This window comes from Naegleria lovaniensis (assembly GCF_003324165.1).
Source record: "Naegleria lovaniensis strain ATCC 30569 chromosome Unknown tig007, whole genome shotgun sequence".
Lineage (NCBI taxonomy): Eukaryota > Heterolobosea > Eutetramitea > Acrasida > Naegleriidae > Naegleria > Naegleria lovaniensis.
The window spans coordinates 329,427-345,633 of record NW_025407829.1 but is presented as its reverse complement, the minus strand read 5'-3'; the positions used below and the strand labels follow the sequence as shown (position 1 = coordinate 345,633).

Sequence of the window (16,207 nt, the reverse complement as noted above, 5' to 3'; positions counted from 1 at the left end):
ACAAATTAAGGGTGTAATTGATAATCTTGAGAAACATGTCCAGATGATCATCATAACTCAATTTCATGTTAAAAATGTGATGAATTTACTGAAATATTGTCTAGAAACTTTTTCACCTCTGATTCATCATCGTCATTCTTCACAGGTGATATCGAAGAGGAAGAAGAGGAAGCAGAACTCGAACCTTTCTTTGATAGAAATGAAAATGTGCGTATTAATGTCTTTGTCTCTTCGAATGGTGAGTCCAATTTGGTAAAAGAGGATGTGGCACTACTAAACTTGTGATGAAACATGGCATCACAGATTTTCAACACTTCAATCATTTCCTTTTGTTTTTCGTTTGCAGCAGATTCATCTTGTTCTGTTTTGTGTAAATATTTGTAAATCTTTTTAGCCCAATCTTGATGAGTATTGGCAATTAGAGATTCCTTTTCAAAAGAAATGGCATGCGTAACATTGTCTTGTTCAATGAAAAGATAATCCAATTCTGGATCGAGTTGCTTTTGTGAAAATATCTTTTCACCCTTCTCCTGTGAAATATAGCTCGCTTCAGAAAATGTGAGAGTGTGTAAATATCGATAAATAGGATTGGTCACAAACATCTTCTTTTCAATGGCAACCAAAATAAGAAACTTATCAAAGAGAAAACATTGAATTTTCTTTGGTTTTTGAATATCCGTTGCAACGTAATTGGCAAATCCTTCTCTAATGAAAAATGTTTTCAATTTGCTTTCATAACTCTCTGCTACATCTACTTTGAGTAATTTGTGTTTCACATAGTGATAATCTTGTTCAACAGAAAATATTTTCATTTCGTTGAAAATTTTGTTAATGATGGAATAACTTTCGTGTTCCTTTTTCTTTGAGTTGATTGCAGCATTGACTGCACTGATTCTTCTGTAAGCTGATTTGAGATTGGCATAATCATTGTGATCGGGTAGAGTGTTTTTAAGAACACCCTTAAGGAGAAGTTTGTATCTGGGTAGTCTTTATATTTGAACCAATTGGCCAATTCGTAGTGATATATATTTTATAATAACATCCATCATTGGAACATGCCCATTCGTAGTAATATATATATATATATATTGCAACACATGAACCCATATTGTATTGATTAGGTTGATTGGATAGAAAATAAAGTTCATACAACATTAGGTTGATTGGAAGGATAGAAAATAAAGTTCATACAACTTGGTGTTAATAATAGCTGCTGAATCTAAATGTGGTATGTACATACCTTTGAATGGGTAAGATGAGATACGACTCTAGTGAGAGACCTTTACATTCCTTATTCTTTTTCGTTTCATTCAAAAATGAATGAAATTCTCGATTCTTTTGTCGTAATTCTCTCAAAGTATTTGAAGATTGATTGTATCCATTCACATATTCCACATAAAATAGAAAGAAGAAGGATTGATTCAAAAAACTTTCACCAATATATACTTTGGGCCATTGTTCTAGTCGTTGTTTGAGAGTCATTAGAAATATTTTGTGCATGGACAAGATGGTTGACAAGTTGTTGAAAATATTCTGAATGTCCAACATGGTTACATTAAATCTTTTAGCATCAGAATCAGCATTCTTGAGTGGATCGATATAGAGTCGTTGAATTAAGGTAAGAGATTTCACATACGTCTCTTCAGTGTGAACAATCTCAGAAATGAGTGAATTTCTTTGTGTGATGATATCATATTGTGGAAGGAGAAGTTTCATTCTCTTCTTCAATCGATAACTTCTAAAGGCCTTCTGAATGATCGTTGCTGATTTGTTTTGTAATTCGAGACATTTGGCACAACTTGTGACGTTACCATTGAATGGTTGTTGAATTTTCATAGAGTTCAATTCTTTTTCTAGTGTGTGAATTCTTTGAACCAACTCTTGCAATGGTTGTTCGAACATTTGATTCATTTCATTTTCAAATAATAAAAATTCATTTCGTTTTATATTCTCTAGAATAGCTTGATGGGTGCCATTCGACATGTGAATTTGTTTTAATTTCTTAATAGATCCATGTAAATTTCGTCCATCATTTTCAATTTCATGAATAATACTCATTTCATCTTGTCTTTCCATTTGCATGATATTTAATTGTACTTGCATGATTTTGTTCTTCTCTAATTCTTTCAAATATAGTTCTTTATAATCCAATGATTGGTCAATAGTCAGCGATGACCGAACATGTTCTGAAAAGACATGAATGTTTTTCTTCAAATGTTCATCACCAGCAATATCATTCCGATGAGAAGTAAATGGTAATGGACTTGATGTCACATCATTCAGTTGTTGTTGTTGTTGATGATGAGGAGGAAGAGGAGGAATAATGGAAGGAGATGGAACCATGAGAGTGTTATTGTTATTATTATTATTATTATTGGTGGATTCATCATTGTGCAGAATCGTTGAAGAATGTTCACTTGAAACTCTACTTGTAGACAAGAGTTCTTCTTGTGAGTCATTCATGATGATTGTGGGTGGTGGTGGTGTAGTGGAAGTTGTTGTTGTTCGAGCAGTGTGTGAACCATGACAGTCATGTTGATCCTCAGGTTGTGTATCGACGACGCACTGCTGTGAATCCATTTTTATTCTGCCTGTTGGGTTGCCCTGAAAAAATCTAATTGTTGGTGAATCCTTTTAATCAATGAAATCATCTGTATGTCCATTCCGAGCAATCATCAACTGATGCTTGGTAAAATTAGAGAAATGCTTGGATTGGTTCCAATATGATTATTTAACAGTTGAATTCACAAGTTGATGCAAACCACAATGAATTTATTGAGAGAGTTGAACACAACAAATATTGTGTAACTTGTAACGATACCACATGGATGATGCGGTAGAGAAATTTCTACTGATATGGACTGACCAATGGCATAGGTGATGGGCTGTCAAATGTCATTGAATCATTAAAAAAAAATGTCATCAGGAGGAGCCGTAACCATCGAAGTTGCCAACAACAGTGGCCAACAACAACAAAAGAAAGTAACCAAATACAAAGCACCCGAATCCATCAACAAATCTCTCACAAAAGGACTTCAATTCGCTCCATTCGCTCGAAATTTAGTCAATGCAGATATTTATATTTTATTTATTATGGGAATTGTTGCATGTGCGATGGCTCAAGATTACTCTCGAAGTATTCCATGGGCATTAGCTCCTGGAATTTATTGTATCTTGTTATCGATATTTTTATATATTTGGCATTTCATCAGTGAATTTACAAAAGTCGATAAAAGTGTGGATGCTGTGTTGGCACCAAAAGGATGGCCTAAAGCAGTGTGTATGGTATTGAGCGCTTTTAATTATAATCCTGTTCAATGTATATTTTGTGCTGTGTAAGTATTGTGAATGCATATTATGTGTGTGACAAGGAGAATGAAAATATTGTTATTGAACTATACATGTTGTTGTCGTCCGTGGTCTTCCTCCTTCTCTTAAATATGATCAAATGATGGATGATACATTTATTATGTGAAATGATATGAATTATTTTAACATAACCCATGATATGGTACAATGAACTTGGAATTGAAATATATTATTGGAAATACTTTGAACATGAAATATATTATTGGAAACTCTTGGAAATACTTTGAAAATTTTCACAGTGCTTCTGTGTATTGTTTCTTTTGTGTTCAAACTGCTATTTGTGGATGTCCATTGGTCATGGCAGCAATTCTTTACTTGGTTGCATCCATTAGACGTGAGGCATCTCAGAAAATTACTGGAATTATTTAAATAATAGTTCAGCTTGTAAGCTTGGGTTATTGTCACTCACATGTGTCAACCAACCACTTCAATAATCACACGTTCTTTCTGAAATTGTGTACACTACTTGTTTCATTTTGATTAAATATTTTCTTGTGTTCTCTTAAATGTTATTATTCACATAACACCATTGGAAAAAACAAACGCACTTCAAAAGCACAAGAAATTTAACAAAATTGAACTTTATCACTGCTTGATGTGACACAATTTGAGAGTTTTGATCACTGCTTGATGTGACACAATAGAGAAGTTATAATTTCAAATATCATAATGACTCGTATTTAGAAATTATTCATTCCACTCTGAACATTGGTTTTCTTATTCAATGCATTTTCTAAACATCTCATATAGACCTGAGCCACGACAGAAACAATAATTCCAATTGGAATATTCAACACATAAAATACTAATGAAATAGCACCATCGTAATAAAGTGAAGAATTTGCAGAACCAGAAAACCAACTTGGTAATTGATGAATCATGTAAACAAAGAAGAAAAAGATTGAACCAAATACACATCCATAAGCATGAGCTCGAAGTGCTTCCAAATGACTTTTAGTGACTCCAATCACACCTGCCACACCAATCAATAACACAATAATATTCATTGGAATGAGAAAGAGATTGGAAGTACCAAAAATATTCACTCCTTTTGCATACCAAACAATCATGGCAATGAAATGATGAAGAGTGAGAATACCACCTATAGAAGTATGTGATTGAGTGTTGCATGGTGGATAATAGAAAATTAATTATATAAATATTCGGTAGAGATGTGTGACACGAGTGAATGAATATACAACAATCATGTGGTGAGAAAAGTTAATTAGAATCGGTGAGAGTAATATAATCATCATCATCATCATGTGAAAATGTTTCAAAGGTGAGTGTATGGTCATGATAGGAACACACACCAAATGACACGTCATTCATGTATGTAATTGTAATTCAAAATTGTTCATCGAGTTTGTTATTTTAACACACCACTCCTCTCACTTACCTAAAATAGTCACCACAATAGAAGTAATTGTGCAAGCTATTTTCCATTGTTTTAATCGATCTGATCCAAACATGGAATGCTGGTGTACATTACCACCCACATTGGTTGGTTGAGGTGGTAAGACTTCGTTAGTACTACCCGATCGAGACGTAGCAGGAACGTAATGAGTCTCAGTTGCAGAATGATTGGGGTTGAAGGGTTGATCTAAATCCGACATTTTTGAATTGTTTTTTTTGTGAGAGTTTTATTTGGGTCGGATTTGAATGAAATTTAAATTCCTTTTTCAGACAATCAAAGTAATGGTGAGAAGATTATAACGTTTGGAATCCTGTTGGTCATTCGTGTAACATTTCGAATCTAAACTGCCCTTCCTTTTTGTCGGTATGAATGTTATTTTGATAATGCATTCATTTATGGACATTTGGCATTTTCATCATGGACCATTTCTATGCATTGACAGAAGGGTAGTAACGGAACATGGAAGTTTAAGTAATGTGACTCCAGCTTTTTGATTGGACGGCCGTTAATGTGAGCCCACCGAAGCAGCTCTATCAATGGATAACTATCTTCAACACCCATCAATATTTCAATAATTGTGTGTTATTATAAAATCAAGATTGTTGAGTTTGATATGTATTAATTATTGAAATATTGATGGGTGTTGAAGATGGGGTCACATTAAAGTTTAAGGGTCTGTATGCTTGTCATGACACTGTCTTCCTTGCAGTCCCAGAGCTTGCAAGATTTGTTCGAAAATCAACATGTTGCGAGGACTAGCTGCTTTGGAAGGAAAAGGACATTCCGTTGCGCTTCCATTTGCTCCAAGTTATCCTCTTGTTAGGGAGGACCCGACAGGTTGTGAGGGCCATGGTCAAGTTAAAAAAGGACGAGATAATAGTACTCGTTAGCTCTCAATCAAAAAAGAATGAGCCCACCACCACCACCGCTGCCACCACTGCTACTTCGAAAGTACTGCTTTCTCTGTGCTCATTGGTTATATATCTTTGTGGTGAGTCTACTCTTTATTGCAGGAACATCCAATTCCTCCAATACTCCTTCTTCACTCATTTTCGACTCTAAAGATGTCCTTCCATTCAATTCCACCTCTCTGACCATCATCAATATCCCATCCTTTTATACGGTCCTCATCAATAAACTCTCCTTTATAGAGACCACTAACCATACGTCTTCATCAACGAATGATGGTAGAATTGACCACTTTTTACATGATTTTGCATCCTTTGTCACTGATACTTCCTTTTACATGCAATGCATAACAGCACATACCTCATATTATTTGAATCCAAAATTCAATGCCTCTCAAGTCGAAATATTACAACCATTTCTCTCCAATAATTCCAAGGTGTGTTCCTCTCCCAATTCCATTTACAAAGATTTAATGCCTCTAGATACCTATCATTATTCATACCTTGTACTGGGAAAATCTCCAACTATAATGTTTTCACCTGTGAACATGATGGAACCTTTACTAGTCATTTTGAAAAATTCAATAGTGAGCAAAACATCACGTCTTTCAGCTTGGAATTTTGCTTTTCATGATACGTTTGCGTATGAATCCATGTATGAAAAGCCATCTTCTTTCCAATATGTGAAGGATATTGAAAAGATTGATCCAAATGCACGAGAAGAGATGATTGAATTTTTAGAACAACTAATAGACAATGATTTAAAGACCTTTGAAAGAGTATACAATATTTATTTAACCTATGGCATTGGATTGGGATTTTCCGCAATGAACAATAACATCTCTAACATAGTGTACTTGGAAAATTCAACTGCTTCGTTTTGTCATCCAATATTTCAAAACAAAACTGAAAGAAGTAATTATCATGAAGCTTTGCATCGTATCGACGCCTATTTGTATTATTATGTGAAATTCAAAAATAATGCTGATAATAATCAATCAATATTTGACAATGGAAGTACAGACTTTTCAAAATATCAATTTAAGTCAAGCTTTCATGATCATATGGATATGAATGTAGATTTTTCGTTTTACTATGAAGCCACTCGAAGATCAGTATTTAAGGGAAAGTTCAATACCTATCTTTCTGCCTTATTCAACGCTTCCACAATTCATTCTATTCAACAAATTCAGATTTACAATTTAACACTCAAAGAACTCTACCACTTGTATAATTCTCTGAATTCACGCCATTTAGTGGGTGTGTTTCAAGCCATGGTCCATCCAGCATGTTTTACCTATTACAACGATTATGGTGAAATTTATAGAATTATTGGTGATAGCCTCTTTGAAATTGTTGCCAACGATGTGGTTTATTTTTCAATGGTTGTCATTGGCATCTTGATATATTTGGCAAATATTATTAGTTATATTTTCAAAAGCTCTCTATTTATTAAGAAGAGAATATTTCTACCTCTGGTTGGTCCCTTAGCATTGATTTTACTGAGCTTGTGTTTCACATTTGCAATTCGAGCAAAAATGGGTGCTTTGGGATTTTGGATTCAAATGGTCATTGTTTCTGGACCAGGTAAGTTTCAGTTCGCAAATTCAAGGAATAACCTTTGTAATTTGAATGAAATAGCTCCTCTCCTCATTGGATCCTATTGGGTGTCCTTGTGTCGATTTGCGTACCTGAAAAATCAACGCTTCTTCAAAAAGAAAAGAAAACCTTCGAACTCAGTGGCAAGTTGTAAAACTCCTCTCATATTGAAAAGTTGCTTCACATCATCCTGCTGTTCTGTACTTCTCTCATGTGTTTCGACCTTAATTCTATTTCTTATTTGCTTAATTCCTATTTCAGCTTCTAGTATTGCGTTCATTCTAGCATCCATTACAACACCTCATGAAGTGTTTATCATATTATTTGCTTTAGAAGTTGGATTTATGTTACTTTTTGCTGGAATGTTCTTTCTCTTTGATTTAACAACCTCTGGATACAGAACTATTCGGCAAAAAGGATTATCCTACTACTTGTTCTTTGATGATCCTTTTTACTATCGAGTGGACATTCTGTTGATGAGTATCATGTTGCTGAGTGTCATTCCTCTTTGTGTTGGATCCTTTCAAGATTCATTTCCTTTCTTTTTAGTAAGAAAGGTAGCCTCTGTCATGTACTTTATATGTTTTTACTTTGTCATTGGAGGAACTGTAACGTTTGCGTATTGGTGGAACAAATTGAGAGGAACCAAATTATACAATTATTTGTGCTGCTCTGGATCTTCTACAACTGCTAGTACTCCACCTCAGAATGATTTGGAATTGAATTTGATGGACTCATCCTTTAGAGAGATGTTTCGTGCTTATAGTATCAATGAATTTTCATTAGAAAACTTGTTATTGTATGAGGAGATGGAATTTCTTGTTAGGAAAGGAAAATGTAGTGAACAAGAAGTTGAGAAAATATATTCGAAATATATTGAAAGTAGATCTGAACATGAAGTGAATTTACCATCAGATGTCAAGAAGCAATATGTTGCGTTAATGAACGAATTTAAGCAAGAGGATCCAGCGCTTTATCGACGTCAGACGCTTCAACAAGGTGATTCCAAAGAAATGGAGGTGGTAGTGGATATGAGTGTTTCATCTGCTTCAGATCTCTCTCAAACGATTGCGACAAACTCTAAAAGGAATGGATATATTTCACCTTCTAAATTGCAAGATATTTTGATGTTTGAGGTGGTGAAAAACATGTCTGATACATATTCCAGACTTGAATTAACTTTAGAATTTAAGTGGGTTGTCCCTCTATAAAAAATGACAAAATCCTTGCCAGTCTTTAATGAACGAAATGTCGAACCATTGTCATCATCACATGAAAGAACATTGGTTGAATTAGTACAAAAGAAGATTCCGGAAAGTGTGATCAAAAAGGTCATCAAATATGTACAGCGTCCAAGTAATGAAATATTTTATGGAATGTTAACTGCTCGCCAAGTTGTATTATTGTTCTTGTATTATATCTCTTTCCTGCATCCAATCAAAAAGCAGCAAATTTAAAAATAAAATATAAAGTTCCCACGCCTATTTTTGTATTTCGTGAGTCACGCTAAAACAAGAATGGCAGCACGACGCGGATGAGAGGGTTTGTGTGCAACCATTCGCGGCCCGTTCTCAAGTGATATCTTACAACCAAGGGAAATTCGAGATAGATCTATCAGAGGATTTGTGTACAACCATTCACGATGGTGTTGCTCACTCTTCCGTTGGTCCCAAGCACATTCCCTGCGAATTGTTTGTCAAATTAACGAAAAAATAAGCGGGCCACAACAAAATTAACGTCTCACCTCGGTTGTGTTATCATAGCAATCATCACAAATAATTAATAATAATCATACTACTTTACCACAACAATCACAACAACTACCTTCGGATGAAATTCAACAAACAAAATCATCGGAGCAACAAATCATCATACTGTCACAAGATGAGCTGCGGAACTTTAAAGAATTACGCAACAATATCATATTAAAACATTGAAGGAATCTGCTGAGCGTTAAAAAACTGAACAGTTCTACGAACAATAATTCATCAGCCGAAACCAAGGAATCCAAGAAAAGGAAGAAATCAATGACATCACATAGATTAATAGAGAAATCAAAAAAAAGAAAAAATCAAATGTTTGAGAAGAATGCAACAAGAAGTTTGCAAGGAATATAAATTGATATACATTTATTCTGTGACGTGTGTCAGATTCCCTCAAGCTAGTGCTCTCATTGGTTTCCTGCGGTCAAGTGCTAACGCGCTTCTTCAGGTTCAGCCCCGAGTCTAAAAGACTGGCTTCGATAATCTGACACAAGTCACACCTAAAAACTTTTTTTTAATGCCAACCATGTCTCCAACACCATGCTCTCATCCGCTTCCTGTAGTTCAGTGCTAACGCGCGTCTTCAGGTTCAGCCCGAGTTTAAAAGCTTGGTGAATTCGTATTGAATTGAAATGGAGCTGGAAGGAAGTAGTTGCTTTACTGTAGGTGCGGCTAACACCAAACCAAGGTACCAACTGCGTTTGTTTTATGTTGACAACAAACATTAAATTTGGGAAGTGGGAAATCATCTTTCACACTTCCTAGTTCGACACAGTCGGACCGTGAGGGACCTTTTTCAATTTTTTGAATTTTACAAGTTCATCCAAGAGTTTACAAAACATAGGTGGTACGGCTGAGTAATGAAAGGGATATTACATATGGTGACTCGTTCATCAAAATGGAAATACAATTTCATATCCCTCATTCAAATATCAGTAGAGCAATCACTATCTTGCGTTCTATTCTGTATACCAATATCAAGAATGAAATTAAATTTTTTCCTTTAGCAATCAGAAAAAGAGCAATCCGAAGAAGAACGAGAGCCAAATGGCTTCACAAATGTACTGTTGCACTTGACTCTATTGACATACCAAAAGCTGTGACAGAAATCATGAAACTCAAAAATTTGAACAAGCGGAAAGAGAAAAATACAGAGCGAGGTGATATGTGGAGGTCACATAAATTGAAAAATCACCATCATGCCCTACGGTACCATTTTGCGTGCGACTTCCTTTATCGCATTGGATATGTTTCCAAGTATCGGCCTCCCACAGAGTACGATGGTCATGGAATTATTAGAGACAAAACTCGATTTGAAAATTCTTTGGAAGAGGGTGATGTTGTGATGGCAGATGATTATTATAGGACAGTCAAACGAAAAATCAAAAAGGTTGGATGGGTATGTCCTAAGCGTGAAACTCAAAAGGACTGGAACCCTGATACAGATGTTAAGAAGAATAAGCAACAAAGGGCTACAAGAAAGCTTGTGGAAACGGAACTTTCTCAAATAGCGAACAACTTTCGTGTCCTAGCAATACCATGGAAAGGTAGTGTGATACATCACCAAAAGATGGTGTGGATCATTGCAGCCATCCACAACCTCATTGTAGATACACAATACCCCAACTTGGTAGAATAAAACAAATTTTTTATCGAGGGACAACCCACTAAGAAATGGCAACAAGTGAAAAAACTCATGGGTGATGAACGATCTCAATAACTCGTGACTCGACCGTATGTAACTAACTACAAGGAATTCGACGAAAGCTTCTCCCATTCGAGTTTTCTCAACGAAATCTCAGTCAACTCTGAAAAAGGCAAAATAAAAAATGCAATCATCAAACACTGATCCCGAATCATCATCCCAAACGTTTACTTCTTTTCCAATTCCCGATCATGCCAAAATCAACTTTTCTGAGTGGCTTGCTGAAAATCAGAGTAAATTAACTCCTCCCGTTTCAAACAAAATGTTGTTTGATAAAGGACAATTTAAAATTATGGTTGTGGGAGGTCCCAATGAAAGAACTGACTACCATTACAATCTCACTGAAGAGTTTTTCTATCAAATGAAGGGAGACATGATTTTGAAAGTGGTATTGAATGGCAATGAATTTAAAGATATTCATATCAAGGAAGGAGAAATGTTTGTCTTACCTGGTACGTATGGCTGTGTTTGTTGTTGTAAAATCGTTATCATGTTGATCTTTGAATTTTCTTGGAATAGGTGGCATTCCTCACAGTCCTCAAAGATTTGAAAATACAGTTGGTCTCGTCATTGAAATGGAGCGTCCAAAAGATAGTCTTGATGCCTTAAGATGGTATTGTGAAAAATGTCAGGCCATTGTTTACGAGGAGACGTTTTATTGTTATGATTTGGGAAAACAATTAATTCCTGTTATTGAGAAATATAATGGAAGTGAACAAGTTCGAACATGTAAAGCGTGTGGACATGTTAATTGTAAATCTAATAAGAAGAAATAGAGGTCATATCCGAAATTCAAATTAATAATTTGGTTGGACCAAAGGCCTTGTGGATAGAGCTCAATGAGCTTTTTGATTGGGGCCAATCAAATAAAATGTTCAAACAAAAATTAAGATCATCAACCCTTCTCTTTAAAAAACACAAGAATCATTTTTCTTTTGTGAGAAGGACGTACCGAATGATTAACACAACAACAACATCGGTTGCAAATACTGATCTCTTCAAAGGAGAAAAACATAGTGAACTTTATGCGCAGTATAGACCTGATTACCCACAAGAACTTTTTGATTCTATTCTCAAAGAGGAGTCTGATGGAAAATCCAATGACAGAAAATTGTGCATACTTGATGTAGGGTAGGTATCAATGGTTCTGAAGCAGTATATGAGCCGCCAATAATAATGGTTCTAGATGTGGTTCTGGACAAGCAACTCTCAATGAAGTGCTCGGACGGGATGCAAAATTAGTAGTTGGAATTGATCCAAGTGAAGGGCAAATCAAACAAGCCAAACAAAAACAATCTTCAAGTCAATGTGCTAACATTTATCGATTTTTGGTTGGTAATGATGAAAATCTTATTGAAACAATTGAAAAGGAAAACACTGTAAATCCACTTCTTCCCGGTGAGAACATAGAATCATTTGAAAATCGGTTTGATTTGATTATTGTTGCCCAATCACTTCATTGGTTTAACTTTCCTGTATTCTTCGATCAAATCGAGAAACTTTTAAGCAAAAACGGTCTGTTTGCGGCTTGGACTTACACGCTTAATACATTTGAAGGTGAACACGGCGAGCAAGCAACAAGAGTGCTAAATCAATTCTATCAGGAAGTCATGTGGAATGGTGGCTACTGGCCAGAAAGAAGAAAGCATGTAGATGACATGTATCGAACCATTGAAAACGAAATGCCATTTCAACAACACCACAAGAGAACCATTATTGATTATCGGAAGCAAATGCCCTTAGCTGCATACATTTCGTATGTGAGCACTTGGTCAGCCATTGAGCTCTATGGAAAGAAGAATGGGAATGAAGCCAAGCAGCAACTTGTCAACAATTTCAAATTGGACTTGATGAAGGCATTCCAAATCGAATCAGACTCCACTACAATTCAAATACTTTGGAACATTCATACCATCATGACAAGAAAGCCTTGAAGTTTGGCCATCATCATATTTTAAATTAAAATCTTATCCTCCAATCACACGAATAAATTGTTGTTTAACATTGGTTAATTATTCCCATTATTCAGAAGGTGATTTGTTTTGCTGTTGTTGTAAAATCATTTTCTTGGCTTGTTGTTCGAGAAAAGGAGCGTTCATCATGGGAGGTCTAGCAGTCGGAAATCTGTATGGAGTCACTGCTTGCGTGATTGATAGCTTTTCCTTGTTCAACTTCTCTGCCTCCTCTAAGCGGTCTGACACTTTTAAATAAACATTCTTAATTCCTTTGTATGCAACATTCACAGAGTATGCTCCAATTACTGCAAAGGTAATCTGTCCATAGAGTGTTGGTCCTCCTGTTGAAAAAAGAGTGAGACAGCCAGAAAAGATTTGGCGGAGAGAGGTGAAAGGCATTATTTTTGTGGTTGGTTGTCAAATCGTGCAAACACGTTCCATCTGTCCAAGTAGTCTTTTTACCAAATCAATGAAGAACAACCCTCCACCTGCTCCCAACTGAAAATTTTCTCTCTGGTCGTTTCTTGATCAAAGGAAACAGCAGCATCCAGAGGTGCGACCTCGCAGACTCCTTTGCCAATGAGTCTAGACCAATCAGAAAAAAAATTCGGTCCGAACCTCACCAATTTTTCGCAGCGGTTTAGAAGCTTGTGCGGGCTCTTTATTGTTTCATCACTGCCCTTCCTTCATCTTGAATCGTTTTCGTTTCTCTTTATTCTTTTAACTCCCGTTACTCTAGTAATTTGAAAATGAAGAGAAGTTATGAAAATTATGCTGCATCCAGCAATTCATATCCGAGCAATAATGCACCAACAAGTACCAGCACCAACAACACCACTACTACGGTTGAACATGAAACTATGACCTCTCTGAACAGTAATAACAACAAGTTGGAAAATGACTCTTTTTTGAATAGTCCCACAACAAAACTTTTACATGATTTTCAGGTCAACCCATCCCTTTTTCAGCAACAATACCAAGCTGTTTTGAGGCAGATCATAAAGTCTACCTCTCTCCCAACAACAACTCTTTTTGATAGCAGCAATGGATGTAGTAATCATCCAAAGTGCTCATCTCCAACCACAGTTCTTCCCTCCGCACTAATTAGAAATCCTTTTCAGTTAACCATTTCTGTAACTGTACCCTCAACGACTGCCCTATCTCTCCTTCAGACGAGCTCGAATACTTTTCTTTCCTCAATAAGTAATTGTACAAGTAATGCATCAGCCATCTCACCAAAGACGATTCCTTCACTTTCTCCCAATAACCATAATTTAACATGTAACACTTCTTGTTCCTTAACTCAGCCTGGTTCACTCTACGGGAGTTGTTCCAATGTATCATCATCCTCTCAACCTTCATCTTCCCAACCTACCAACAACAACAATTTCTCATCTTCCTCGTCTCGATCGAATTGTGACAGTCCAAGCAGTATGGAGAGAGTTCACAAGAAACTCAAGCTAACTACTTTGGGTCATCTTGCTCAAAGTCTTCCATACTGCATCAAGTTGTTGATTTTACATTTTGTTGAGCTACCCATTCTTCAATATGTGGAGTTTAAAGAATTACCACAACCATTTGACATGTCCAAGTTAGAGCACTCTTGTAAACTAGGAGCACACTTGATGAGAATTCTGTTTGGATATTTCACTCACGATTCTACAAGAACAATCCATTTATTGTTTCCTTGCTTGGACTTTACAACATATTGTCATGACCCTGCCCACCACCACTTTGAAGAGCAGTCTGAAAGTGACAGCAATGGTAACATGATGGCTCATCCACATCATCGTACTGGTACGTCCACATCATTTCGATCTCTATCTACATCACCTATCCATCGCTTGAACACTTCATCCTCCACACACTGTCCCTTAGAATCCATTCGTTTTACTGACAATCTTGAGCGTTTAATGTTTAGATGCAGAAAATTCATTTCTCTCAAATTTTCTGATTGCAACCTAAGTGGTGAAGAAATGAAATGTTTTGGAGTCGCTAAACAAGGAATAGAAACTCTCAAACATAATAGCTTGAAAACACTTGATTTCAGTAAGAATCACAACTTCTCTGCTGCTGGTTTTAAGCAGTACTTACCTACCATTGAACAAATGCACGGTGCCTACCCTTATCCCAACTTAACTTATTTAAATCTTCTGGAAACAGCAACCGATGCCGTTTCTTTATTGTATGCCTGTACCAGTTTTCCCAAACTTCAAATTCTCAAACACTCCTTCTCACAAGAACATGTTGTGGAATACAATGTTTGTGTGAAAGGACTAGCTGCGCATAAGCATCTTCAACAATTACACCTTGAATGCACCTCTGGATACTATGAACTCAATATGAAAGATTTACTTCAGTCGAAATCACTTAAAAAGATTGCTTTGTTTGGATTTCAGTTTTCTGATGATAATGTCTCGTGTGAAGCTTTTAGAAATAATACTTCATTGAAAAAACTCTCACTTACTAACTGTTTCATTGCTCCTAACAGAGAGACTGTAGCAGAATCTGTATCAAGCAGTAGATCAATCAGAGAACTGATATTTTCAGACATTAATCTTGAGAATAAGGACATTCAACTTATATCTGAACGAATGGACTTGTTACAGAACCTCATCATTGGAGGATGTGACTCCTTTCATATGAACAGTACAGGTTTTACCAATTTTTCCATGCTAAAAAGTTTACAAAAGTTTGTTATCGACGGGTTTAGTGATTATTGCTCCCTTAATTTCGAAACCTGCAGAGCTTTTTGCCTTTCTAGTTTGACATTTCTGGAGTTGGACGGGTTTCAGGAAGCCAATGACTCATATTTGGCTCTGATGTTAAAACAAGGTGTCAACCTTAAGGCCCTTAAAGTTAAACAAACACGGATTGCTTGTAAACACAATCATACTGAACTAGCCACCGCATTGAGAAATCACAAGTGTCTTCGCCATTTGAAGCTAGATGAGAATGAGGCTATTGGTGATTCTGGAGTTATGTTTTTACTTCGCAACCTTCCTCCCTCATTGGTTAAGCTTGGGTTAACAATGTGTAACATCAGCGATATTGGAGCCAAAGCACTCTTTTCCAACAAACAAATCAGAAAGCTCAAAGTGAAAATGAACAACATCACTGATGAGTCGTTAAAGTTGTTGAGATACAACACTACACTTATATATATCAGCATTGACGCATTACGAGGAGAAGAAGTAGTTAGAGTTATTGGAGAAGAAAACAAAACATTGAGGCAATTGAGCGTAATTAGCATTCCATTAACATATGCAACGATTGATAGTCTTACAAAAAACACTACCCTTCATTATCTTAAAATTAAGAACTGTGATCAGTTAAATAAGGAGTTGAAACAAAAATTGACAGACAGAGCGTCATTTGGTGTGATTTTCAGAGGAATCTTCTCAGAGAATGCATTTTTGTAGTAAACATGTCCTGAACTTGAAAAACGTTTGGTTTGTCGAAAACTATTTCCTCGCTGTCTACCTGTGTTT

The 16,207-nt window shown here is 36.0% G+C and overlaps 9 protein-coding genes across 9 annotated transcripts; 6 read left to right on the top strand and 3 right to left on the bottom strand.

The window, feature by feature from the left end:
- Positions 1–68: 68 nt before the first annotated feature.
- On the bottom strand, positions 69–2,580 carry C9374_013998 (uncharacterized protein; the record flags this gene model as incomplete). The annotated part of the gene is made up of 2 exons (XM_044689938.1): positions 69–987; positions 1,241–2,580. 2 exons carry the CDS (start codon positions 2,578–2,580, stop codon positions 69–71), a joined length of 2,259 nt encoding a protein of 752 aa, XP_044553430.1.
- Positions 2,581–2,916: 336 nt separating this feature from the next.
- On the top strand, positions 2,917–3,738 carry C9374_013997 (uncharacterized protein; the record flags this gene model as incomplete). Its single annotated transcript, XM_044689934.1, has 2 exons — positions 2,917–3,335; positions 3,609–3,738. The coding sequence occupies 2 exons, from the start codon at positions 2,917–2,919 to the stop codon at positions 3,736–3,738; spliced, it is 549 nt and encodes a 182-aa protein (XP_044553429.1).
- Positions 3,739–4,049: 311 nt separating this feature from the next.
- On the bottom strand, positions 4,050–4,985 carry C9374_013996 (uncharacterized protein; the record flags this gene model as incomplete). Its single annotated transcript, XM_044689933.1, has 2 exons — positions 4,050–4,471; positions 4,769–4,985. 2 exons carry the CDS (start codon positions 4,983–4,985, stop codon positions 4,050–4,052), a joined length of 639 nt encoding a protein of 212 aa, XP_044553428.1.
- A 708-nt stretch (positions 4,986–5,693) lies between these two features.
- Positions 5,694–8,504, top strand: C9374_013995 (uncharacterized protein; the record flags this gene model as incomplete). Its single annotated transcript, XM_044689932.1, has 2 exons — positions 5,694–7,281; positions 7,336–8,504. The coding sequence occupies 2 exons, from the start codon at positions 5,694–5,696 to the stop codon at positions 8,502–8,504; spliced, it is 2,757 nt and encodes a 918-aa protein (XP_044553427.1).
- Positions 8,505–9,954: 1,450 nt separating this feature from the next.
- Positions 9,955–10,695, top strand: C9374_013994 (uncharacterized protein; the record flags this gene model as incomplete). Its single annotated transcript, XM_044689931.1, has 1 exon — positions 9,955–10,695. The coding sequence occupies one exon, from the start codon at positions 9,955–9,957 to the stop codon at positions 10,693–10,695; it is 741 nt and encodes a 246-aa protein (XP_044553426.1).
- A 190-nt stretch (positions 10,696–10,885) lies between these two features.
- On the top strand, positions 10,886–11,537 carry C9374_013993 (uncharacterized protein; the record flags this gene model as incomplete). The annotated part of the gene is made up of 2 exons (XM_044689930.1): positions 10,886–11,213; positions 11,281–11,537. The coding sequence occupies 2 exons, from the start codon at positions 10,886–10,888 to the stop codon at positions 11,535–11,537; spliced, it is 585 nt and encodes a 194-aa protein (XP_044553425.1).
- Positions 11,538–11,632: 95 nt separating this feature from the next.
- C9374_013992 (uncharacterized protein) lies at positions 11,633–12,695 on the top strand (the record flags this gene model as incomplete). The annotated part of the gene is made up of 2 exons (XM_044689929.1): positions 11,633–11,892; positions 11,948–12,695. The coding sequence occupies 2 exons, from the start codon at positions 11,633–11,635 to the stop codon at positions 12,693–12,695; spliced, it is 1,008 nt and encodes a 335-aa protein (XP_044553424.1).
- Positions 12,696–12,782: 87 nt separating this feature from the next.
- On the bottom strand, positions 12,783–13,115 carry C9374_013991 (uncharacterized protein; the record flags this gene model as incomplete). The annotated part of the gene is made up of 1 exon (XM_044689928.1): positions 12,783–13,115. One exon carries the CDS (start codon positions 13,113–13,115, stop codon positions 12,783–12,785), a length of 333 nt encoding a protein of 110 aa, XP_044553423.1.
- A 350-nt stretch (positions 13,116–13,465) lies between these two features.
- On the top strand, positions 13,466–16,138 carry C9374_013990 (uncharacterized protein; the record flags this gene model as incomplete). Its single annotated transcript, XM_044689927.1, has 1 exon — positions 13,466–16,138. The coding sequence occupies one exon, from the start codon at positions 13,466–13,468 to the stop codon at positions 16,136–16,138; it is 2,673 nt and encodes an 890-aa protein (XP_044553422.1).
- Between the last annotated feature and the right edge of the window lie 69 nt (positions 16,139–16,207).